The sequence below is a fragment of the Oppia nitens genome, unplaced genomic scaffold, assembly GCF_028296485.1.
Source record: "Oppia nitens isolate AA-2021 unplaced genomic scaffold, nextdenovo-longstitch-racon4-pilon3 scaffold23_pilon_pilon_pilon, whole genome shotgun sequence".
Taxonomy (NCBI): domain Eukaryota; kingdom Metazoa; phylum Arthropoda; class Arachnida; order Sarcoptiformes; family Oppiidae; genus Oppia; species Oppia nitens.
Window position 1 is genome coordinate 30,968 of NW_026533203.1, and position 25,245 is coordinate 56,212.

Consider the following 25,245-nt stretch of genomic DNA (forward strand, 5'->3'; position numbering starts at 1 on the left):
ACTGTCTTATAGTTTTGACTTTTGTGCAAATGCTTTATAAAACATACATATGTTTTGATAATAATTTTTCACATGATTTAATTTGTTGTTTTATGTGTTTAATTGACTTAAAAATCAATAATTATTAAATTAAATATATATTTTAATTTAGTTTGTAAATGAAATCAACACAATATAGACGCATGTGATTTAATGGTATGCTTTATATTTTTTATTTTATTTTAAACTATTTATAAACAGTGATATAGAAGTAATAGTGAAAGTAAACTTTTATATCATTGCCATCGTTAAAGGCGTTTAGTAATACAAGTTATATTTAGACTTATTTTCAATTATTTAATACACTTTATGTATTATATATACTGTAAATCAATTTCACTTTTTGGCATTTGCTTAAATTTTTATTTTCTTATTATTGCTTTTTTGTTGTGCTTTTTATATTTGTTTTATTAATCAAATTTTGGCTTAAAGTAGTAAATATATAGATATATATTTAAAATCATCGTTTCATATTCATTATCTATGAATTATTAATTTATATTTAAATAAACATTAGCTTACATTAGATTAGTTTTATATAACCAAATTAATAATACAAAAAAGATAAAATTTTATTTCAATTTATATCAATTATTATTTATATATGAAATATTTTTATATTTTATAGTTGTTTAATCTACGTGTTAATTAATTTTAATTTTATTTAATATTATTAATTTTTATTAATAAATATGTTAGTAACGATTAAAAAGTATTTAAAAGTATATTGTATAAGTTATAAAAATAGTATTTAATATATATTTTAAAAATTATTTTTAAATGTTATTATATTTTTTAAATCAGATACGGAGTCTAATTATTTTAGCAATTTTTTAGATAACCAGATTTTTAAAATAATTATTTTTTATATATTAATATATATAAATCTTTACATAAATGCGTGAAAATGAAATAAACCATTTTTCTAAATATTTTTGTTGGATCCGCTTTATTATATATTATGTGTTTTTACTGTATATTATATAAATATAAACAATTTTCTTATTATTTTTTATATTTTATGATTGTCTGAAAATAAATTTAAATTCTCATAAATATTTGTTTAATGAAAATTCTTTACTTATAATGTGTTTGATTACAATTATCGTTTGGTTTGAATACAAAACATGCTGTTATGTAATCAAACATCAACTTATATAATAGCTATATATAAATATAGTGTACAAAAATAAAATTGAAATTATGATTATGATATGTATTTATAGAAAGCAATTATGAATGAATGTAAAGCCACTCCAATACAGTATTGCCAATACTTTCTCTCTCTCTCTCTCTCTCTCTCTCTCTCTCTCTCTCTCTCTCTTCTTATACAAATAAAAACTAAAAGCAAGTGCTATACATAACTAAAAAAATCACATCAAAGATAAGGTGCGGTCAATTGAGAGACAAAACAAGATTTTATTGTTAAATATTTTTGCCGAACAATGCATACAATTGTTATTCAATCGCAGAAATTTTCATTTCTTTAGCAATAAATTGCAAACAAATAGTTAACAACAAAAGTTTAGCTCTAAATATATGACTATAGATACGAATATTTAATAATATAGTTCAAGGACTGGTTGTTTAAATATTGAACACCTGTTGCTTCTCTCCGTGATTTTTAAAGGCCCTCTCAGTCAGTGTTTGTCACTAATAATTAGCAAACATTAAAATATTTTTGATAAAAATCACAAACGATTAAGATTTGTATTGAATAATAATTTTTATTTTATCTTTTATAGTGAAAATAGTAATTAGAAATTATTACATATATTAATAATAATACTATACTTTATATTTATTTTGCAAAAAATACAATTTTCTATTTACATCAAACAAAGTAATGCAAATTATGAATACTTTTAGTTGTTTTACGATAAAAGCCCGAAACCATTGGCAAAGATAGAGCCGACCCGACAATTAAAGTAATGTTTTTTTCTTCAAAGAAACAGTAAATGTGTTGAAATTATACGATCGGTTCAAAGCAATAGTTGACTTATCTTTGGTGTTATAAAAAGTGAGAGAAGAGAGAGAGAGAGAGAGAGAGAGACATCCATTCAATATAGTAATGATATAATGCATTTGGGGTTAATATCCGCATAAATTTATGCCAAAAGTCGTTACAAAGTTATATCACTTCACTTTTATCTCTATTTACTCATAATTTTCTATATATTTAGATATTTAACAAAAATGAATGCTTTTAAACATCATTAGTGAGAAAAATAGCAAAACTTACAAACGATTTATTGTTGATATCGTTTATTGTGTGAAAATCCATTTGTCTCTCAAATATCATTTAATGAATGCTATGATTTAGTGATAACAAACATTGATTTATTTTTTGTTGTTATTTTTATAATAGATATCTTTTTTCATTTAAACCATTATTACAAAAGACACCTCAAATTATAAATTTTCACATCAATATTATAAGTTATAGCTATTTATTACTTTTATAATGTATTGTTATCATATCATATAATACCGTCAATTGTTAATTTGTTAGCATTTTATTAAAATGTTATTAATTTAAAATAACTAAAAATTATTAGAATATAGACTATACCAAATAATTAGTGCAATCACGCAACCTATAAAAACATAATGATTGACATTCAATTTATTTTTTAAATTTTAATATCAGTATATACCTAATAGTTTAGAAATTGTTTTTAAGTAAATCAATGTTCTAAATGTCTGCAAATGAGAAACAATATTATTAACATAATAATCACATATTTCTTAGTTATTATCTCTAAGTCTAGGCTTTAGTATAGTTTGCATGTTATGAATTTGAGACGAGAAAGTTGCCATCAATTTAGTGGATTATAAATTCAATGAATGCCAGCAAACAATTTTAGTGTACTTCTCATAAATTGATAAATTTATATTTAAATATAGATTCCTAATTATATAATAAATATTGATGTATTGTTTGCCATAACAATGGGATTCATTGAGTTTTTATAGAAATCAGGAAAAGTACAATAAATACAATACTTTTTGAAAAAAGCTTTTCAATCTATTGTATTGCCTTTTATTGACTTCATGTTCATCGATGTGTCACATGTTTTGTTATTTTTAAAATACCAATTGTTTGGATGATAAATATTGTTGATTTTATCAGAAAATTTTTTTTTTATATTTCCCAACTTTCAATATTACCATAACTTTTTAGTCGACCTTTAAATTTGTTTTTATATTTGCAAATATTTATATTAAGATGAGTAATATAAATTTTTATATAGTAAATAAATTATATTAATTAAAATTATTTACGTTTGTACTATTTAAATTAATTTATATTTTTGTTCATTAATAAACATAAGAAAATGAGTTTTCATTAAATTATTAATATACGATAAATCAAATAAATTTTTTCATTTTCCTCATTAAACTTTTATGAAAAAATTTCCTTTACAATTAATCAATAGTATAGGTAATTCAATGTATAAAGAAAAGTAATGTTATAAATATATATTAATTGTATAATTTATGTAAATCTCATTTTATATAAAGTAATTTGTCATTAAGTTAATTACTATTTCAATTTTAAGAATTATTTTTGTTGGAGTGTTTACTATACGTGTATTTTTAGAGTAATTTAAAAATAGTTTTTTATCCATTTAGTTGTCCCGCATGTTTTGAAACTAAATTTTTTGAATAAATCAAATTTAAACAAAAATTCTTTTATATCGATATCTTTAATTAAATCTATGATTTGAGTTGAAAATAAGATATATTTAAAATGATTGTTAATCAATGCAAATATGTTTATACAATTGATTTTATATAAACAAATTGCTTATAATTTGTTTAGCAATTTCGTGTAAAAAGTGAATCGTGATTACAATGAAAACACTGACATAACAACAATTGCTTTGCTTTTATTATTAATGCTATTATAAGATGAGATATTTGTTGGTAGTCTTCCTGATCTATGATCACATCAATCGCTTACCAATAGTGGTGTGACTTAAGGCTATAATTTGGTAAAAGTCTTAAACTGGATGTTCAGAGGCTTTTAGTGCCGTCACTATTACAAACACATTCACTTCAATTCAATTCAATTCAATGCTTTTATAAATAACTTACTGTATATAATATTTTGAAAAGTGAGACAAAGAGCTTATCATATAATGTAAAACTTCCTGTAAATACATCCTCTGATGACAATCACACCATCGCTGCTATCATTTGACATTTTTACTGTTATTCTTGTAATCAACAGTGATATCACTATATTTTTTATTTTAAAAAGTCAAACTATTTTTTTTATTAAGTCCTCTTAAATTGTATGAAACCTGTATAAATCTTAAATAAAATTCATATATTTATATATATATTGTGATATTGTCTCAAAAATTACTTTTAATATAAAAACTGTAATTTCAACAAAATAATTGAGTTTTACCTAATATGACATTCATTAAATTTTTCTTGAGGTTTAATCTAATGTTAACATCAGTAAAATATTTTGGGATATAATTTAGATATAACTTAGTTTTTAGTTATTATTATTATTATTTTTGATTAATTTTTAAAATAATGCATCTAAATTATTATAATAATTCTTTAATAATAAGCTCATACATGAAATATAATAAATACAGAATTATTATTTTTTTTATAAAAAATTATTTGAGTGTATAAATCAAATGACCATTAAGTTAGTCACTCTCAGGGAAGTTATTTCCTATAATGTCTGCAAACGTTATATTTTTTGCTTAACATTTCAGTGCAATCTTTTATTTTAATATAATTTTGCCGTTTTTATGTAATGTGAACTATAAATTTATTAAATATGATAATCTCATAAACCATTATATTTTAATTTACTGACAAATGCTAGCCTTTTAGGGAATGTTAAGTGAGCTTTAATAGTTATAAAATTTATTACTAGACTATTTAATAAAAATTTTAATGAAATTATTTAAAAATTTAACATATAATACAATGTTTGCTTAATTAGTTGATGGATAAAAAACACTTTGTTTAAAATACATATTCATTAACATTATGAATCATAAATAATTATATATTAGAAAAATAAGTTATTACACAAATTAAATTATCATACATTAATATTAGCATTTAATGAAGTAAATGTTTGTTTTAATAAGTATTATTATTATAATATAATTATTGTATAAATGCAATTAACCTTTTATTTGTTACTAAATTCATGAATTACTTGAATGAGATTTCTTTTATAAAATACTTTTACTTTTAATTTCTTTCAGGCAATGCATTGATTATTAAATAATAATTAAAATAATGGGTGAAAAAGTAATAGTAATGTTTTATGTAAGTGTGTTGATGTTTGTGATACAACTGGTTGGGTATGTAAGTGGTCAGTGCCCGTGGTCTCGATCGGCTCAACACATAGACCTCCACTCAGATTGCATCTGTGGCTATAATAACGTACAAAGATTGTCAATACAGTGCAGTCCCGTTAACTTCACTCAACTCATGACTGCCATACATCTGTCAGTACAGAAAATACCAATTGATATGTTGTATATAAACAACTCGACAATGACTACCATTCCTGGAGGTGTATTCAAGAACCTGGATGTTCTCAATTTACAGATATCTAACAGCAAACTTGAAAATATAGCAATTGACGCATTCAGTGGATTAGAGGATAAACTGATAACATTAAGCATTCAAAACACTTTTATCAAACAATTACCTCATTTGCAAATTCAATCACTTCGTGCACTTAAATCCCTTGACTTGTCTAACAATAAATTGAGTTTAATTGAAGACAATTCATTTGCAAACATGCAATTGAATACAATTAAATTGTCGGACAACAACATCACTATAAGTGAAGGAGCTTTCAATGGTTTGGAGTCGACGCTCAAGAATCTCAACCTAAAGGCAACAAATTTGATGTCAATTCCGACGGCTATTCGGAATCTGTCGTCTTTGGCTTTCTTAGACTTGGCTCAGAACCGATTGAATGACATAAGTGGTGATGTATTTAAAAGTATGGATTCATTGACGGCCATCAATCTCGAGCGCAACCAAATTGCTCGCCTCCACGACCGGGCCTTCGTTGGCATTAATGACTCGTTAAGTTCGTTGTCGTTATTAAACAATTTATTGGATGACTTCCCCTCTCAGGCTATATCACAGCTAACAGGACTTCGTGTAAGTACTTTCTCTCCAATCACTCATACATACACTCATACATACACTCATACATACACTCATTCATAATCGCTTTTTCATAAACTTTTCAAACTTTTGAACACAAAAAATAAATATTATTTAAATTGTTTAATGTTAAGCAATACTCTAACATTAGCTATAAGTATAGCTAGAAATCGACTAATTTGTTGAAACTTTTTTTTCATTTATATAATAGTAATGATTATTCATATTATCTCATGCAATAGGTATTGGATTTAGGCTTTAATAACATACAGGAGATACCGATTTGGGCGTTTCGTGACAATACTCTATTAACGTTATTAGCTCTGGACGGCAATCCATTAAATACCATTCCCTTCCAAGCCTTTCAACACTTGAACAGTACTTTGAGAGGCCTCAGCATTGGTGGTAAGGGCTTATGTATACTAAAAACATATTAGTTTACTGTAAAGAATATATTATAAAATATAATTTATATTTAGCCATACAAAACAGTTAGTAAATCTATTAATCAAAATAATGCCGTAATCTATATGTTATGTCAAAACAAACGTTATGTACTTTTTTTTAAACTCAACTGTTTTCTCAATCAATTGTTGAGTTCAAAGGATTTTACAATTTATTTAACAAAAGTAAATGAGAAATACTGTATTTTAGTTACTGTAGTTATACAGTATTATTGATATATAACTCATATACGGTAAAACCTATTATAAAGTACAGTAAATACAGTATTTTAGATTTACATAAACTACTTAATCAAACAAATAATATAAAAACAAATTAATGGTTTTGTCATAAATTTTTATTTATATAATATAAAGATTTAGAAATTCTTTAGGAAAATTGATTACACATATCATATAAATTATATATAAATTGTATTAAATATATAGTTTTAGGCGACACATCTTATTATATTAAATATTATTTTAATAGGAAAACCAAACAAACAAAAAACAATTATCCGTTAGACTTAACGGTTTGTATAAACTTAAGGTTAAGAGACCAGTAAACGTGATTTAAAATAATAATAATAATATTTAATATTAACATAATTACTCTTTTACTGTATATGTGATAAAAAGTATCTCATATTTAATTTATTGTTTGTTTTTTCAATTAATTAGTTTTCTCTTTTAACGTATTTTTAATGCAATTGTCTCTTATTTAATATGTTTGTAAAGAGTGAGAGAAAATGAAAAAATATAATAAAAAAATTAATGAATTTTTCTTTTGTTTGAAACATTCGTGACATAAGACTTGATATGGTTTGAGAAGTTGAGGTTAAATAAGATTTGTTTGATTAATGTTTTTATTTGATAATAATCTGAACGCAAACTTTTACTAAATTGTTTTAATGAGTTAATGAGGAAAACATTAAATGTATTTATCAGGCATTTGTATAGTGTATTGTAAACGGCTTTACCTATTATTACGTTATATAACTGAATCTAATAAATAAATAAATAAATACAGAAGTGTTTGTAAAATGAATGAAATATAAAAGGTTTAAATTATTTTTAAAATGCATTAAAATTTGAGATAAATGCTAATTTAGACGCCCTTTTGTTACTGAAAATTTAGGTAAACATCTTGACTGCGATTGTAGGATGAAATGGATCGCCCAATGGATTGGTGATCACAACCTACAGGTGACCAGTCGTGAGAGAAACCCACAGTTCTGTGCAAAACCTGATAGTTTGAGGCGAAAAAGTTTTCTTCATATAAACCAATCGGAACTAATTTGCAATGAAAATGAGGTAATCGTTGAGAAACAGTCAGCAGGGGATCAGATGCCATCCCATATATCGACAACTACTACTACAACAACTACTACTACCACCACTACTATAGCACCACAATCTCAAAGCTCAGACCACAACAGTGCTGACGAATCTTCTTTATTATCGGCGTCTTCTTTATTGAAGGTTCATTCAACTCATACTAATGATGGCTCCAATGGATCCATATATGAATTGATGGATTCAACACCACCGATGACAACAACATTAACGCCTCTTTCCAGAAGTTCAGAAAATGTGAAAAAATCGCCATTAAGTCGTGCAATGTTTGGCAGCGATAGTATCAAAGTTATTGACGCCTTCTTTCATAACAACTCTATTAACATTGAATGGGAACCCATTAAGTCCAACAACGCTGGCTATCAAGTGGTCTATCGTTTCTTTGGCAGTCGAGACTTCAAGAAAGGACCACTTATGCCATCTCATCAACGAAGATATAAGACACCACAGATACCATCAAATGAATGCATTGTTGTCTGTATTATCAGTTTAGAAGATCACTCGTATAATAAACTAAATAACATTCCTCTGAGTCAGTGTCGGGAACTAAGACGAGATGTTCAGCGAATCAGTGATTTGGATAAAATAGTTATAATAGTTTCGGCATCTGTTTGTATATTTGTTATCTTTGCTGTCTTTATATTCAGCTGTTGTTACCATCGAAGCAATAAATCAACCAAAACTACTACTCCATTAACAAAATCAGAGCACGAGTGGGAAACGGTATCTGTATATAGCACTCGTAGTATACCCAGAGCTCGTATGTATCACATGGACAGCACTGCCATTAACTCTCCAAATAGTTTAGGGTTAGATGAAACACGTTCTCATGTATCGAACTGCTATCAGACAACTAACCCCTATATGAAACATCGGTCCATAGCTGACGGACAATCAAACAGATCGTATTCAATGGCCAGACATTCACAAAGTATTGGCGATAATACAGAGCTTACAAAATCTCACCAAAGCCTGTCCGCACTGTCCCGACAGCACACACACACTAATAGTCATAAAAAGCAACGAAAGAAAACTAATCAAAACCGACTGATCTCTACCAACTCATTGCACTCTTTAACCGAATACGAGTCCGATTGTCACTGGAATTATGGTTCACATCCAAGAATTGCTAACAATTGGAAAGACAATGCACTCGACATATATGTCGATCAAAACTATGTCATCTCAACCAATGGTAGAAACAAATATCTTAAATAATTAATTACTTTTATATTTAACATTTCACATGACATTTGTTTAGCGAACTTTAGATTCTGTGCCAAAAATATATATAAATTATATTTTAATATATAATAATTTTTTAGTAATATATAAATATGTGAACTTTAAAATAACTTTAATAACTATTATCAGAAATAATGGTTTTGGTTCTCAATTTGTTTTTAAAATTATTTATGAATATTTATAATAAAAAGAAAATATATATTTTAGATATTTATATATATTATAAATGTAATATAAATTTCATTTTTCAATAAAATTAAATGAATAAATAAATAGAAAACTTGTTGAACCTCTTCTCATATAAGATTGTTTATAAGTCTCTTAAATAAACGATTGACAGCCTGTATGTATGTGTATGTGTTATATATATATATATATATATATATATATATATATGTGTGTATGTGTATGTGTATGTGTATGTGTGTGTGTGTGTTTGTGAGCACTTTTATGAGCAAAAATTCACGATTTTACCCAAAAGGATATGTTTCTTAAATGGCATTATTCATCAATTTTTTTGTTATATTCTTCATATTGAAAATTGAAATTTATTTCAAATAAAAATAATTTTCGCATCATTTATAAACACATTTTATCGTATAATATAAAAAACTTCTGTAAAATATTTGACAAATGTTTAAATGTTGGAAAACCTATCAATCATTAAAAAATAGTTTCATTAACTTTCAGTTTTTGGTGTCCAGAAGTGCCAGTCTTTGCATTTAATAAATTTATTAAAATCATTGAAAGCACGATATGTATGAAATAGGAAGGTGTGCCCACTTTTGCAACAAATCTTTAATTATTTTCACTATTCATTAAACTACTCAATAAAAACTATAAAAATTATAATATATTTGAAAAATGAAGTGAGATTTCTATAGTAAACAACAACAAAAATAAAATAATTTTCAACAATAAAAGTCTCGACACTTGTGGTAAAGTAATGGCATTTTATCCAATCTTTCATTTATCACTTTTATTAGATTTTTGTTATTTAAAATATAATATAAATTATTTAATAATTATAATTATATCCAAGAAACTTTTTTAAATAAAAAAGCATATAAACTTTCATGCATTTTTATAACATTTATAATAAAATCATATTTACAAACTTATGTTGATATTAATTAATAAATGCATTTTTTAAGTGTTACGCAATAGCATTAGCAAAAAAAATAAATAAATAATTAGCTTTGTATTATTGTAATTATAATTTGAATGAAAGTCAAATTTTGAATTAAATACAGTTTTTATATATTTTATTGTATATAACATACAGTATATGGTAAGTGATATTCCTTACTTGTATTCAATATTGATGTCAATACCCAACTGTAATAATGTTAATATATAGTTAATCAGTGATAATATGTATCTCATTATCTAAATCATTGTGTTGTTGACACTTATCATACTGTGATCTCCAATCTTCTGGTTTTGAGCTATCGTTATAGATATTGCAAACAAACTGAAGAATATCTATCTCTTTAAACTCATGTTCAGCTCTGACTCCCCACCGAAACTCATGAGTGATCGGATCACTTCCATCCATGCGATCGTACTTTAAATACAATTGACGCACCCATTGCTCTGTCATCATCTTCTTTATTGTCACATTATTTGACGGTTCATCTGTTTTTAATAAACATTATAATATCTATAATATAAAACTGTATACGACTTAAATAAAACAATAATTATTATTAAATCTAACCATTGATTGACAGTAACTGAGACTTTGAATTGACATCAAAGCCAAGTTTGGCCAAAAAGTTCCACATTATGTGTTCGGCACACGACTGGCCATTCATGAAGATCACAGACAATACTAATGACAAAACACTTGTTCTGTACATTTGGACATCACTTCTACATTCAATCTCTTTGTTATTCATTTTGTTGACCAAAATGTATTCATTTGTTTTGTCGGGACAATCAACTAATTGTATACCAAATACTTGATCTAAACGTAAGCGAACCTATTGTCAGATCCAATCAATTGATTAATCACTAAACAAATCATATCTTTAGCCAATAATCACATACTTTGTCAATCAATCCTTTAAATGCCTGTCCTTTAGGCTCTGTCTGTCCTTTGCGAACAATGGCTTTAACGATATCCGATCTTTTGATGGCAGTCTTCTTGTTGTCCATAATAAGCATATATTTAACACAATCGCTGACCAATCGATCCATGTCTTCATCATTGGTCTCATGTCTGGTCCGATGGTCTGTCGTTTGACTTTGTGTCGAGTCGTACGTAAAGATGGCTGTATTTCGTGAACTTTTAGTGGATCTGACACTCGAAGACATGTCTGAGCGATAGTTTGTCACCAATTGGTCTGTAATTTAGTAATCAATTGGTTATTAAATGATATGAAAAATACTAAACAATTGATTCAATCAATCAATCACTGGATTGACCGCCAATTCATCACTTCATGAATCGCTCACATATTATGTTACGCTTACTATAATATCAATCAATTATTGACTTTATGTCTATAAACTGCTTAATAAATGGTTACGTTGTTTACTAAACAATATTTATTAACAAATTTAATATAATATTCAATAATTGCGTCATTTATTTGATAAAATAGATGTGAATATCAAATAATATAACCCATTCTTACCATTGATTGAATATTTTAGCTAAAATTAATTTAATTATTTATTTTTTAATTAAATTTTATAAAAATAAAATTAATGAATTATTTTTATTATTTAACTAATTAATAAACTTAATAGTATTAAATAATTTGATTATTTTTTGTTTATAAAACATTAGATTCTATAGAAATAGTTGAAGCGGTTTGGGTTAAGTGTGAGACTGTAAGTGATATTATTTTTATACTCTAATATGATATATACAGTATTAATAGTATTAATACATTTACTATTTTGTATTATTATTATTATTATTATTGAGTTTACATTCAATGCAATCAAATAAATGTTTTGTTTAATAATTGTTTTTATATTTTGTTTGAATTGTTTTTTGTTTATGTTTTGCCATAAAATTAATGTTTGATTTGTTAAATATATATAACTTTTGTAGTCATTTATAATAAAAATGTTTGCAATTTATAGTTGAAATATATTCACATTTTATAATTTCATTACTTTTGATTCAAATGATAGCCAATTAAGTTTTGATTACTTTGTTTATTATCACAACTTTGGTCCCAATAATTAATGGCCACAAATGAAATTGACGATCAAATGACGGCATCGTCGGCCTCATCATTGGGTTTGTCACTGTATTTGGTCACAGAGTTAATGACTAAATTGTTGTTATAATAGGTTACACGTCATTATCATCGACGACAGACAGTCTACCATTGAATGAATGTGTGTCCGAAGCGGCCATATATTCAATATGTGGTGTCTGTGCCATGTCTTTCCATCACTTGTTTCCCTATCAATGGGATCGGTTGGTCACACAATCTTTTATTATTTATTTTATATCAATTATTAATGATTTTATTGGTCTACAAACAGATCATTTTGTGAGACAACTATGTCTGAATTGATAAGACATTTAGCACTTCCATCACAAGTTCAAAATGCGATGAAAGCTCTGATGGATGGAGAAGGAGGAGATGTCAGTGCTTTCATTGCGCTCATCAAAGAAGAGTCTAATTTCAAGTCTTCCTGTGTCCGAGTCGTTGAAGAGTTGGTTATGTTTGCCGTCAAAGAAGGTATTTATAGTTTTTATTTTTTCAAAATAAAATGTTTGAAATATTTTGTTAATTTAATGCTTCAATAAAGGATGGATTAAAAGAGGTATTAGATTTGTTTACAAATATATTGATATTATTAAATATTATTAGTATTTATTAGTATATTAAATAAATTTGCTTTTAATATATTTACAAAATAATTATTTTAATTAGGCGTATATGACGCACGACTTCGGGTTTTGATTTTGCATATCTCTCAACTATTAGGAGTTCCCATACCTATTGTCGAACTCTACGAAGAATCAGTCATTGAAATGCTTTCCGAATACATTCCTCAACAAAATGATGAAGAAATTAAAATAAAGCGAAAAAGGGAACGAAATAAAAAAATTAAGAGATATGTTATGATTGGTTTGGCCAGTGTTGGTGGCGGTGCTATCATTGGTATGTTTAATAATTTGATATATTAATTTACTACTATTTTATAACTTAATTATAAATTATGTTATAGGATTAACTGGTGGTTTGGCCGCACCATTTGTAGCTGCCGGTGCTGGTGCTATAATAGGTACAGCCGGTGCTGCTGTATTGGGTTCGTCAGCTGGAATAGCAGTAATCGGTTCATTGTTTGGTGTGGCCGGTGCTGGGCTTACGGGTTATAAAATGAAAAAAAGAGTGGGAGATATTGAAGAATTTGCTTTCGACACATTAACTGCTGGTCGAGAATTACATCTTACGATTGCAATATCTGGTTGGGTATCACAAGAAGGTGCCCAAGCATTTAAAGAGCCGTGGCTTTCATTATTGAATTCTAGGGAACAGTATTGCATACGATATGAATCGGCATATTTACTAGAATTAGGACGAGCTATGGATTATTTTCTTAGTTTTGCCGTTAGTATGGCTGCACAGGAAGCTCTAAAATACACTATTTTAAGTGGACTTATAGCTGCTATTGCATGGCCAGCAACATTGGTAACTGTGTCGGGTGCTATTGATAATCCATGGGGTGTATGCATTAGAAGATCTGCAGAAGTAGGCAAACATTTGGCTGAAATATTGATTGCAAGACAACAGGGAAGACGTCCGGTTACTTTAATTGGGTTTAGTTTAGGCGCTCGAGTTGTTTACTATTGTTTACAAGAAATGGCTCAAAGAAAAGGTTGTGAAGGTATCATTGAGGACGTGGTGTTATTGGGAGCACCAGTTCCAGCGTCATGTGATCAATGGAAAGCATTTGGACGTATTGTTAGCGGAAGAATAATTAATGGTTATTGTCGAGGAGATTGGCTCTTAAAGTTTTTATACAGAACTTCTTCGGCAACTTTAAGAATAGCAGGACTTCAGGCCATTGATTGGAACGACCGAAAAATGACAAACGTTGACCTCAGCCATATTGTTAGTGATAAATAGTATTTAAATTTATTGTATTTTATTTTTATAAATAATTGTTTTGCTATTTTGCATACTTATAGGTGACGGGACATATGGATTACGTACGCAAAATGAAACAAGTCTTGGAAGAGATCGGCGTTCGTACCGTTGAAGAGCCAAATGTGACGACAAACGAGTGTTTTATGAGAAGAACTCATTCAGACATAACACAAATGACTCAAAAATTGGATGCAATGATTGTCTCCTCGAAATCCGATTCCAATTTAGGTCGTCGTTATTCCGATCCGTTAGTCGTCTGCCAATTGAATGCTTTATCGAAACAGTCAGCAAACATATCACGAAGATCTTCTTCACTCGAGAGTATTCTTAGCAAAGTTAGCCGTAATTCAATTGGTATGACCTGTAGTTCACCGACCACTACAAGCCCTGAGTTAATTAAAAACTCAATCTATAGAAAATCAACTGATTTTCTTAATGTTCCGCAATAATGGTTGTGATTGTTGTGATTATTGGGTAAAATGAATCAAAATAATTAAATGTATCTAAACTTATCAAAATAATCATTAGAACCCAACCATTAGTATAAAATTAGTTAGAGATTATAAAATGATAATTGATTTTAAATGAATTATCTTTAAAATAATCTAAAAGTCCTATAGTTTTCATCAAAGTATGAATTGTTTAGCAAATTATTAATAATCAGAAAAACTTTTCGTAATATTAATGTAGATGTGATATAATGTTATACAAGTCGATGAAAAAATCCAAAGAAAGTTATTCATCAAATGGTTTGCCTTTCATTTATTATTGTATTTTATAGTTTATTTTAATTTGTTTTTCATAATTAACTTATAATATTATAACTAATAATTAATACAAGTTTTCCAATACAAGAGTCAGTGCCTTATGTGATATCCGATTTAATTATACAAATAGTATAAAATAGATAAATTTAAAATTACCCTTTGACCTCATATAATATTACCGATATATTTAACATTACGGTAAATAAATTTAGCAAAAAGTGTGTAACATTTATCTAGAAAATGTTACATTAATTTTTTGAAGTATAAAAGTAGATTCAATTATTGATTAATTATTTATTGAAAATTTATATAATATTTTCATTATATATTTAAATTCTGTTCTTAAAAATCATTTTTTTTAAATATACGGTAATACTGTTTAATAACAATTCAATTGAAATGTGGCACTCTTTATACATAACAGTATTTGAGTGATTATTATTTTATTATTATTTTATTAATTGTTAAATTATAATTATTTATTTATTTACATTTAATATACTGCATGTATCATATGATATATTGTTTATAATTTAAAGACTAATAATTGAGGACGAATTAACAATGAATTTTACAATTTATTAAAAGTAGTATTTATGCTACTTATGGGTTATTTATTTAAATTTTATTATTATTTATTTATTGTTTTTATAAAAGTTAAAAATATTATTTAGCGGTAATATAAATTTTATAATAATTTACTATATTTTTTAATTACCCTAATAATTGTTAATACTTTTGTTAATTTTACTCTCGTTAACAATATATGATTGTTTTATTTAATTGAATATTAGAAAATGATTTTCTATTTATATTTTAATGAAATTATATAAAATTATATAATCATTATAATACAGTATTTAGTCATTTAGTGTTTCAAATTTATAATTATTATTAAATTGTAATAAAAAATTAGATTAATATAAATACTGTATATTTAAACTTTTAAAGTAACAATTATTATATTATAATTATTATAAATAAACAGTTGTCATATTTATAATAGTTGTAAGCATTCATAAAATTGTTATTTAATAAAAAAATAAAAAAATTTGAAAATAAAAATTACTTTAGTTAACTAAATAATCATTTAATATGAATAATATACAAAATAAGTGATCAATTGGTGGCACACTTGATGTCTACAATACAGTCAACTGTCGTTAAAGTGTAACGTAATGAATGTATGAGCGTTTGGTTGCATCAGAGATGACATGTGTTTGTGTCCAATGATTATCATTTCATAAGAGTTATTGTTTGTATTTATTGTAAATCATATGAAGTTTGGTAATCACCAGAAGGTTGTCATTTCGTGGTAAATAATCATCACTTGGATTATCATTTCAATAGTAATACTGTTTAATGATTTGTTGTGTCTTTAGGTTTATATTTGCAACGATCGGTGTTTCGGCTTTTTTTGCGGCCAAAGATTATGTCAACAATAATAAGTTAAATGCTATGAGAATTAGGGAACAGATTAGACAACAACTAAAAGACAAAGAAAGATCAAAAAGAGACAATTAATTGCATTTATTCATAAATTGTTTGTATTGTTAAACATCGACAATGAGTGGTCCGCCGGGAGCTGGCCTTACGTTAGATGCGTCCAAAATGCAATTAGTGGCCGATTTGGAGATTGAAATGATGTCCGATATGTATAACCGGATGACCCGCGCGTGTCATCGCAAATGTATTCCTCCGAAGTATAGGGACTCTGAACTCAATAAAGGAGAGTCCGTTTGCATCGATAGGTGTGTCGCCAAGTATTTGGACATTCATGAGAAGATCGGCAAAAAGTTAACCACTCTTTCACTTCAAGACGAAGATATGATGAAGAAATTGCAACAACAGGACAACCAAACACAGGCCACCAATTAGTCATATGTTTTCATACTTTTATAATTAAATTTAGTATCAATTAGTGTTAGTATTATTTGGTTTGAAAAATATTTTATTCAAAAAACGATTTGACTTTCATTTATAAACGATTGGATATAAATGCTTTTGGATTGGATTTAGTTTAAAATAAATATAAAAAAGATTTTATTAAATATCAAATCATAATTAAAGTCGAATTAAAGCCTAACAAACATTCATTTTATGAACCGTTAGCTACCGTTTCATTGTCATCTGTTTGGTCACTCTTTTTCGGTTCATCGGGTTTCATGGCCGGGAAAAACAGTACTTCTTTTATGTTATTAGAATCAGTTAAAAACATAGCCAACCGATCGATACCCACTCCTACGCCACCGGTGGGCGGCAATCCATATTCGAGAGCATTACAAAAGATTTCATCGATAGGGTGCGCCTCGTCATCGCCGGCAGCTTTGGCCGCCGCCTGTTGTTCGAAGCGTTGTCGCTGAATGAACGGGTCGTTTAATTCTGTATATCCGTTAACCACTTCTTTACGCGAAACAAACAATTCAAACCTTTCGGTGAGTCCTTGTTTCGAACGATGCCATTTAGATAACGGACTCATTATAGTCGGGTGTTCCGTAATGAAAGTCGGATCAATACAATTAACTTCGAGAAAATCTCCGACCAATTTGTCCAGAAGTCTAGCACTGGTTCGCGGCGGCGGGCATTCGACTTCATGTTTAATACAAAGATCTGATAGGAACTTATTTCCCTCTTCACTGTCCAATAGTGTTGCGTCGGGAAAAGTGACGTCAAGTTTTTGCTCCAACTCGGGAATCATTTGAACTCTTTTGAAAGGAGGCATGAAATTGATGACAACCGGTGGACCGTCAGGACCTTCGGGATGATATGTGACTTCATATTTACCAAATAAATGGAGAACCAGACCCGATAGCATTGTCTCAACGATTACCATAAGATCATTATAGTCAGCGTAAGCCATATAGAACTCACAGGTCGTAAACTCCGGATTGTGAGTCAAATCAATGCCTTCGTTACGAAATTGACGACCGATTTCATAGACGCGATCAATGCCTCCGACGACTAACATCTTAAGATATAATTCCGGTGCTATTCTCATATATAAATCCATATTCAAGTCGTTGTGATGAGTTATAAAAGGTTTAGCAGTGGCTCCGCCAGCAATCATATTCATCATCGGTGTCTCCACTTCAAGGAAACCTAAGCCGTCGAAGAAATCTCTCATATATTTTATGATTTTAGCCCTTCTGTGAAACTTTTGGCGAACCGTTTCATTCAATATAAGATCCAAATATCTTTGTCGAAATCGTTTCTCTTTGTCTTTAAGACCAAAGTGCAAGTGAGGCACCTGATGAAGACAAGGGGTCAGGAGTTCAATCTTTTTGGGAATTATACTTAATTCTCCTTTTTTAGTCTTTCCCGGCCAACCAATACATCCAATTATGTCACCTCTTTTAATATTATCATTATCTTTAAGAAATAGTTCTTCACTTTCATATTGTCTTGCGTTTGCCATCACCTGAATTTTCACGCCTTCTCCTCTCAAATCATAAAATATAAGTCTCTGTCCGGACTCTCGTTTTGCGTGAACTCTTCCGGCGACAGATAACTCATCTGTTTTTATAATCTCTTCGGGTTTCAAATGTTCATATTTATGAATAAAATTGGTTAAACTGGTGGTCACATTGAACTTATGAGGATATGGTTGTCCTCCCGATCCCTTCAGTTCATTGATTGCTTTGGATCTGATAACAAAATATTCATTTTCATCTAATTCTTCGTCGTTTTGTTTCTTTGCCAAAGTCTTGCCGGTATTATCCATCGATTCATTGGTCATCTGTTTCTTCATTTCTTCTTTTTGTTGTTTTTCTTGCAGTTTCTTCTGCTCTTTCATTCTCCTCTTTAACTCATTTTTGCTTATCTTTTGGTCATTTGTTTCACTCATTGTCCTTAAAATGGCTTTATTTTGAAGATTAGCTGCAATTTGTGGTCAATTGTCAATTGAATATCCGTTTAAACGACTACTTTGTGTACAAATCTTTACAAACAATTAGTCAAACCTTTGAGTAAATGCTTTGACAGACGAGTCAGTCGTAAAAGTTGTGGTAATAATGGACTCAACATATAATTAACACAAAGTTATATCAATAGAGTTGTGTTAATACCGTATGTTTTGATCAATCAATCAAACAAACTATTATGTGATGCAATTGAATCCACGTTTAACATCATTGACAACATGTCCTCAATTGTACACCAATTTTAGTCAATCAATAGATGGCATTCAATGTGTTATTTAAAACTAGTCATAAATTTGTTATCAAATTTTTATTTAGAAATTAATTTTCTCTACTTTTGATCCAATCTGGCAATCATTACATATATTGACCACAATTTGTGGCAATCATTGCATATATTGACCACAATTTGTGGCAATCATTACATATATTGACCACAATTTGTGGCAATCATTGCATATATTGACCACAATTTGTGGCAATCATTGCATATATTGACCACAATTTGTGGCAATCATTGCATATATTGACATCAATTTGTGGCAATCATTATAATTTACAGCACTGTATCTACTGTACAGTACATAACTTTATACTGTATTATAACTGTTAGACATGTATTATATTCAGTAAGTATTGGATATTGTTATGAAAATGCTATAATTCTTAAATTTATAAAATCATTATAAAAATTATTTAAACTTTAAGTAATTATGAAAGTCTTGAAATGAGTACTTATCGTAACTGAGTTTTAATTTAGTTTTAATTTAGTTTTAATTTAGTTTTAATTTAGTTTTAACAGAAAGTCATATCTGTTTAATATTTACTTCAGATTCAGAATTATTAGAGAAGATTAATGTAAGAAAATTAAACAACAGGAATGTCTTTGGGAACCATTGGATTAATTGCTATCTATTTTTCAATTAATATTTCCAGACTTATTGTATGGAAACAAGAAAAGTATAAACAAATGGGAATTATAATCAAAATATTTATATAATATATTTTTTAAGAAGCATTTGTTATAAATATTTATTTTAGTGCTTTTAAAATGAAAAATTACAAAAACTTATTTACATATTTAAACTGTTTTAAGCATAATATAAAACATATATTAAACCATTTATTTAAAAAAAACTTTTACCGTAAATTACTTTACTATATACCGGTAATCATTAATAGCTGTAATTCACTTACATTTGTTTTATTGAAAGTAAAAACCAGTTAAATGTTAATCTATATCAATATATTCAACATTTTTATTATACGATAATAGTTACACTTACGGTAAGTTTCACTTTTATCTATAAAGTAATTAAACTTTTAAAATAAATTAAATATTGACATTACGGTAGATTTAAAATAATTCATTTAAAATCAAACAAAAACTAAATTACAGTTAAACTGTATAAATATAAATAATATACTGTATTATCGTTTATAATTGCCATTCGTATACAAATGGTTATCATTATTACTGCCATTATTTGTTTGATTAATATCTATTGAGTTAATTGTTTGATCCAATGCTAGTTCTTCACTAATTTCAAGTTCTATTTTTTAAAAATAATTCATAAAATTAGTCAAAATAGTAAAACTTTTATAACAATTGCATATTTACTTTCTCTGAGCCTCTCTTCATGCTCTTTGAGTCCCAATTGGCCGTAAAGACTAAGGATATGTTGTTCCAACTGTTGGATCACTTTCTTTAAAGCCTCGATTCTTTGATTTTCAATCTAAGATACAATTCAAAAATGAATAAAATAAAGTATTTTAATTTTATTATAATAAAGACCTGTAATTGCTTTTTATGAATTATTTTATTAGATTCAATGGTTTGCTTTTGTTCTGCAATTATGGTATCCTTTTTGGACATTTGGCTCTCACTCTCAGTACTCTTAAGTTTATAGACTTCCATCTGATGTATAGTAGTCTCTAATTTTAGTTTTAAATCTATTTTATAAACAAACAATTGATAAATAAAGAGATAACTCAAGTGATAGACTTGTTGTTAACCTTTAAGTTCTTTATTTCTGATCTCAGATTCAATGGCAAACATTTCATCCATTGATGCGTTTTTGTTGACGACAGCGAACCTGTCTTTCAATCCCTGATAGAGTTCAGACAACATCAACACTTGAGTCTTGAGATTTTGATTATCCTTTCGGATCACTTCAATGCTGTCGTTCTGTTTGTCAGCGCGTTTCAGGTCTTCTTCGAGTTCAAGATTTTTGGCTTCCAATGACTGATACTTAAGATGAAGAATTCTGTTCTGTTCCTTATATAGCGCAACGTTTTCTTCCAGTTCTCGCTTATTATCCTCTAATTGTCGACACTTTTCCACATAAGATAGCAGTTCTTTGCGCAATCGTTGCCTTTCATGAGTGGTCTCCGTCTCCATTGTCTGTAGTGTTTGTCTCATATTCTCCATGTCTTGTCTTAATGTCACGATTTCTCTCTCCTGAAGTAACAGTTGATCCCTTTGTGCTACAAGACGTTCATTAGTTGTCACTGTTTCCTTCTCCCTGTCGACCATTGCTTTCACCGCTTTTGGTTCGACATCATCTGTCTGTATGTCTGCCATCACTTGTGACTCTTTGGATCAGTTCATTGATTAGTAACAACTCATATAACCATTCAATTGGACATTAAATTAGTGTCAAATCAGACATTCAATCATAACATCAATCATAACATCACTGAATGTCAACAAAACTCAATTCATTCATACATTACGTCTCAACAAAAGTCAATTAAATATAATTATTATTAATAATAGTTTATTAATCAAATAAAAAATTAAAATTTATTATTAATTGACATTTAAAGTGATTTCATTAACTTATATATCAATTGAGTGCCAAATGGTGTGTCACTCAAGTCATTGCCCCAAAAACAGGATTGTGTCGGCAAATACTGGGTCCATATTCTTCATATTGTGCTTTCGTGTGACAAACCGGATAAAACTCAGGAGTGGAGGCCAACATTGAGCCACCAAACCATACGGCGTAACGTTGCATGTGATGGGATACCACTTGAACTTCTATTGGTTTGGGATTCAGTCTTCCCTGACTTAATGAATAACTTAGTTTAAGTCTTCCGCTGACCATTCGCTGTATATCTCGTTGTAATCTACGGTCAAAATCTCTAAACATTGTCGAACCACCCGAGAGTACAATATTCTGTTAAATAAAAATAATTTAGAATTCAATTAAAAAATTAACCGATATTTTCCACAAAATGTATACCTTATAGAGAGGACGTCTCACATCGATTGGACAGTTTTGTATGCAAGTGTCAACTGTTTCCGAAAGTGGTGTAACAAAGTCAGGGTTTGAAATCTCGGGGTTAAAGAAAACTTCGGGACCTAAGAAACGTTCAAATCCGACGTCTACTTCAAATGGTTGCTTAGTTATGGCATTCTTGGCGGAAAACTTCTTAATCCATTTGCTTGGATTCTTATCGTACTTTTCAAACTCTTTTGCAATGTCGGGACAGACGTAACAGAATCTCTCTTTAATAGCTTTTGCCGTCTCTAATGATTGAGTGGGAGGTATACCCATCTCACGCTCTCTCAATAGATTTTGAATAAAATAAGTTATATTTCGTCCGGCAATAGGAATATGTTTAATACAACTCCCAATGACATAACCTTCGGCTACGGGAATACAATGGGTGACGCCATCGCCCGAATCGATCACAATTCCAGTAAGCGTTCGTTCGCCGACCTGTCGTGAAGTCCACGACGCGGCCAAAGCCAGCACTGCCTGAACAGCGATGTAAAGACCGGGAACGTTGAAAGACTCAAACATTATTTCCGCCGTATATTCCCTGTTCTCTGGCGTATTGAGTGGCGGTTCCGTCAACAAGAAGTAGTGATCTTCAGGTTCGGCTCTTAAGTACTTAAATATACATTGTTCCCAATATCGCTCCATTAGATCCCAGTCCTCAACAATACCATGTCTTATAGGATACTATTAAATAATATAATTAATGATAAATTGATAAAACTTATGAATGAATGTCAACCAACTTTGACAGTATATGCCGATTGATTTTCAAGCGCTTCGTCACCGATATAAAAGTCCAGATCATCTATACCTCTGGCCAAACGTCTTGAGGCCTGATCGCCAACATTCGGTGATTCTTTGACTGCAATGGCCGACGGGATTATAAATTGTGGCTCACGATTACCGGCGTAACCAAGTTTGGTGTATCTGTGATGACAACACAATCATCATTACATTAATTGGTGTCCAAATCATTCAATTATATGTCAAACCCGGTGCCGTTGTCGATGACAATGGCCGGTAAACGTCCAGCCATTTGGTCCTACAATTGTTGTCTTCAATCAGGTGTTGATATCAATTGAGTTTTAGTGTCAATCACTGTCACTGACTGTTAGTCACACCCTTTCAAACACAAACACATCATTCACTCAAACACTCAGTTAATAGTCATTCAGTGCTCACATATAACAGTACTTACAATACATACAGTATTACACATACACTACACATACACTACACATATACCGGTATAATACACACAATCTATACAATCAATACTTTTACGCAATAATTCAATTATATAATACATTTTAGCAAAAAAATGTCAATTTTTACTATCAATTGTATTAAATATTTTATTTAAATATTTTAACACTAATTAATATAAAATTCTTAAGCATAACAACTAATTGTAAATACAATAATTAAATATTAAGACTAATTTATATTTTAAGTAAATTTATTAGCATTTTTATTAATATATAGCAAATTGAATTTTTTTAATTTAACAATTTATATTATTAAAAAAAACTTTTTTGTCGTATAATTGTTATTAGAAAAATGTATAATTATCAATTGTCTAACTTTTTAAACATTAGCAATAATTTTATTTATTATATCTTGAAAACAAACAAATTTGTAAATGAGAGCACAATTGTTCATAATTTTGTTTAATGTTATATAACTTATAATTTTTGGTCAATCGATATAAAATGGTTCCAAAAAGTGGTTTATATATTTCAAGTGATGTATTAGTATTTTAAATTAAAACAATATTTAATTTTTAAATCAGTTTATTTAAAAATAAAGTTAATACTATAGCTCATATTGTTTTAATCAGAATAACTTTTATATATATTTTTAATTAATTTAAAAAAACAATTTTAATATAATTTTTAAATAAAATTTAACCTACAATATTAATATACCATATTCTTGTAATTATGATTATTAAAAATGTTTATATATAAAGTTCAATAATAATTGTTATTTATAAGCTAAGTTAATGTTTTTATAATTAATATAAATAATGAATATATATTTTCATAATGTTATTATACATTCAAAATGTAATATTCTAAGCACTGACCTATCTATTGATTTTGCAAATTTTTAATGTTTCTCTCTATTTATAAAATTTTCAAACATTTATTGATTTACCAATGATTAGTCATTTAAGTACAATTAATATAATTTTGCATAATAAAAGTTATGTTATAATAACATAATATAATAATAAAAATACATTAAAAATTATGATATACCTGAAGCCGGTATTTAAAAGTGATAGAAGACATGCACCGATCGATCAATGGTTGCAATTAAGCAATAGTTTGCCAAATATGCTCTCATCCTCTGATCATTCATTGATTTTCTCAATTCATGCTTTCCATTGGTTTTTAAATATCAAATTTATTTATAGACATTATTTGCCCACATTTTTCTTCGTTATGTAATCACACCATATTGTATATTAATTTATATATTTAAAAGTCAACTATTAATTATTGTTAATTTTTAGATTTATTTATATGTAATATATTAGTAATCATTTAAGATACTAATAATAATAATAGGTTGTTTAAGCTTTTAATATTCATTATAACAACTCAACAATAAAAGGTAACTTTAATATTAAATACAGTAATTTTTTTAAGTTAAATTTTTGTAACTAAAAATATATTAATTAACCTAGATTTTGAAAAATTATACTATTTTAGATTTAAATAATTATACTGGTAAAAATTATTTTATTTTTACTATCATAAAAATTTTAAAATGTAAAAATAAATGTTATCTTATTAATAATAATATATTATTAATTATTAATATAGGTTTAACTTATTTTCCAAATAATAGATATGTTAATAATGAAAATATTGTATATC

At 27.9% G+C, this 25,245-nt stretch overlaps 7 protein-coding genes across 8 annotated transcripts; 3 read left to right on the plus strand and 4 right to left on the minus strand.

Annotated features, from left to right (window-relative positions):
• Nucleotides 1-5,322: 5,322 nt before the first annotated feature.
• LOC128953727 (slit homolog 1 protein-like) lies at nt 5,323-9,230 on the plus strand. Its single transcript, XM_054299247.1, has 3 exons — nt 5,323-6,204; nt 6,453-6,615; nt 7,795-9,230. Exons 1-3 carry the CDS (start codon nt 5,323-5,325, stop codon nt 9,228-9,230), a joined length of 2,481 nt encoding a protein of 826 aa, XP_054155222.1.
• A 1,321-nt stretch (nt 9,231-10,551) lies between these two features.
• Nucleotides 10,552-11,726, minus strand: LOC128953648 (non-structural maintenance of chromosomes element 3 homolog). Its single transcript, XM_054299155.1, has 3 exons — nt 11,310-11,726; nt 10,978-11,242; nt 10,552-10,895 (listed from the first exon to the last, which is right to left on the minus strand). Exons 1-3 carry the CDS (start codon nt 11,574-11,576, stop codon nt 10,618-10,620), a joined length of 810 nt encoding a protein of 269 aa, XP_054155130.1. The 5' UTR covers nt 11,577-11,726; the 3' UTR covers nt 10,552-10,617.
• A 558-nt stretch (nt 11,727-12,284) lies between these two features.
• Nucleotides 12,285-14,910, plus strand: LOC128953604 (transmembrane and coiled-coil domain-containing protein 4-like). 2 transcript variants are annotated; one of them, XM_054299101.1, is made up of 7 exons: nt 12,285-12,516; nt 12,570-12,699; nt 12,768-12,967; nt 13,038-13,052; nt 13,163-13,393; nt 13,461-14,347; nt 14,425-14,910. In XM_054299101.1, the coding sequence occupies exons 1-7, from the start codon at nt 12,462-12,464 to the stop codon at nt 14,830-14,832; spliced, it is 1,926 nt and encodes a 641-aa protein (XP_054155076.1). In that variant the 5' UTR covers nt 12,285-12,461; the 3' UTR covers nt 14,833-14,910. The 2 variants fall into 2 exon arrangements, with proteins under 2 accessions (XP_054155076.1, XP_054155077.1); XM_054299102.1 differs by lacking the exon at nt 13,038-13,052.
• A 1,408-nt stretch (nt 14,911-16,318) lies between these two features.
• Nucleotides 16,319-17,085, plus strand: LOC128953716 (mitochondrial import inner membrane translocase subunit Tim10-like). The gene is made up of 2 exons (XM_054299236.1): nt 16,319-16,465; nt 16,533-17,085. The coding sequence occupies exon 2, from the start codon at nt 16,717-16,719 to the stop codon at nt 17,026-17,028; it is 312 nt and encodes a 103-aa protein (XP_054155211.1). The 5' UTR covers nt 16,319-16,465; nt 16,533-16,716; the 3' UTR covers nt 17,029-17,085.
• Nucleotides 17,086-17,155: 70 nt separating this feature from the next.
• LOC128953715 (lysine--tRNA ligase-like) lies at nt 17,156-19,327 on the minus strand. The gene is made up of 2 exons (XM_054299235.1): nt 19,110-19,327; nt 17,156-19,026 (listed from the first exon to the last, which is right to left on the minus strand). Exons 1-2 carry the CDS (start codon nt 19,171-19,173, stop codon nt 17,249-17,251), a joined length of 1,842 nt encoding a protein of 613 aa, XP_054155210.1. The 5' UTR covers nt 19,174-19,327; the 3' UTR covers nt 17,156-17,248.
• A 1,093-nt stretch (nt 19,328-20,420) lies between these two features.
• On the minus strand, nt 20,421-21,790 carry LOC128953646 (hamartin-like). The gene is made up of 4 exons (XM_054299153.1): nt 21,084-21,790; nt 20,863-21,020; nt 20,689-20,803; nt 20,421-20,620 (listed from the first exon to the last, which is right to left on the minus strand). The coding sequence occupies exons 1-4, from the start codon at nt 21,649-21,651 to the stop codon at nt 20,499-20,501; spliced, it is 963 nt and encodes a 320-aa protein (XP_054155128.1). The 5' UTR covers nt 21,652-21,790; the 3' UTR covers nt 20,421-20,498.
• Nucleotides 21,791-21,882: 92 nt separating this feature from the next.
• LOC128953707 (actin-related protein 3-like) lies at nt 21,883-23,547 on the minus strand. The gene is made up of 4 exons (XM_054299224.1): nt 23,350-23,547; nt 23,101-23,284; nt 22,316-23,041; nt 21,883-22,249 (listed from the first exon to the last, which is right to left on the minus strand). Exons 1-4 carry the CDS (start codon nt 23,391-23,393, stop codon nt 21,944-21,946), a joined length of 1,260 nt encoding a protein of 419 aa, XP_054155199.1. The 5' UTR covers nt 23,394-23,547; the 3' UTR covers nt 21,883-21,943.
• Between the last annotated feature and the right edge of the window lie 1,698 nt (nt 23,548-25,245).

Bases quoted from the DNA above. Each gene is read 5' to 3' on its own strand.
- LOC128953727 (XM_054299247.1), top strand. From the start codon at position 5,323: ATGGGTGAAAAAGTAATAGTAATGTTTTATGTAAGTGTGTTGATGTTT. The intron at 6,205-6,452 runs GTAAGTACTTTC...CTCATGCAATAG, and splicing joins CACAGCTAACAGGACTTCGT to GTATTGGATTTAGGCTTTAA. The intron at 6,616-7,794 runs GTAAGGGCTTAT...CTGAAAATTTAG, and splicing joins GAGAGGCCTCAGCATTGGTG to GTAAACATCTTGACTGCGAT.
- LOC128953648 (XM_054299155.1), bottom strand. From the start codon at position 11,576: ATGTCTTCGAGTGTCAGATCCACTAAAAGTTCACGAAATACAGCCATC. The intron at 11,243-11,309 runs GTATGTGATTAT...ATCTGACAATAG, and splicing joins TTAAAGGATTGATTGACAAA to GTTCGCTTACGTTTAGATCA. The intron at 10,896-10,977 runs GTTAGATTTAAT...TATTAAAAACAG, and splicing joins TCAGTTACTGTCAATCAATG to ATGAACCGTCAAATAATGTG.
- LOC128953604 (XM_054299101.1), top strand. From the start codon at position 12,462: ATGGCCACAAATGAAATTGACGATCAAATGACGGCATCGTCGGCCTCA. The intron at 12,517-12,569 runs GTTTGTCACTGT...TTGTTATAATAG, and splicing joins ATCGTCGGCCTCATCATTGG to GTTACACGTCATTATCATCG. The intron at 12,700-12,767 runs GTTGGTCACACA...GTCTACAAACAG, and splicing joins TTTCCCTATCAATGGGATCG to ATCATTTTGTGAGACAACTA.
- LOC128953716 (XM_054299236.1), top strand. From the start codon at position 16,717: ATGAGTGGTCCGCCGGGAGCTGGCCTTACGTTAGATGCGTCCAAAATG.
- LOC128953715 (XM_054299235.1), bottom strand. From the start codon at position 19,173: ATGTTGAGTCCATTATTACCACAACTTTTACGACTGACTCGTCTGTCA. The intron at 19,027-19,109 runs GTTTGACTAATT...CACAAATTGCAG, and splicing joins GTCAAAGCATTTACTCAAAG to CTAATCTTCAAAATAAAGCC.
- LOC128953646 (XM_054299153.1), bottom strand. From the start codon at position 21,651: ATGGCAGACATACAGACAGATGATGTCGAACCAAAAGCGGTGAAAGCA. The intron at 20,804-20,862 runs GTCTTTATTATA...ATTGTATCTTAG, and splicing joins TTCATAAAAAGCAATTACAG to ATTGAAAATCAAAGAATCGA. The intron at 20,621-20,688 runs GTAAATATGCAA...TTTAAAAAATAG, and splicing joins TGAAGAGAGGCTCAGAGAAA to AACTTGAAATTAGTGAAGAA.
- LOC128953707 (XM_054299224.1), bottom strand. From the start codon at position 23,393: ATGGCTGGACGTTTACCGGCCATTGTCATCGACAACGGCACCGG. The intron at 23,285-23,349 runs GTTTGACATATA...TTGTCATCACAG, and splicing joins GTCATCGACAACGGCACCGG to ATACACCAAACTTGGTTACG. The intron at 22,250-22,315 runs GTATACATTTTG...TTTATTTAACAG, and splicing joins TGAGACGTCCTCTCTATAAG to AATATTGTACTCTCGGGTGG.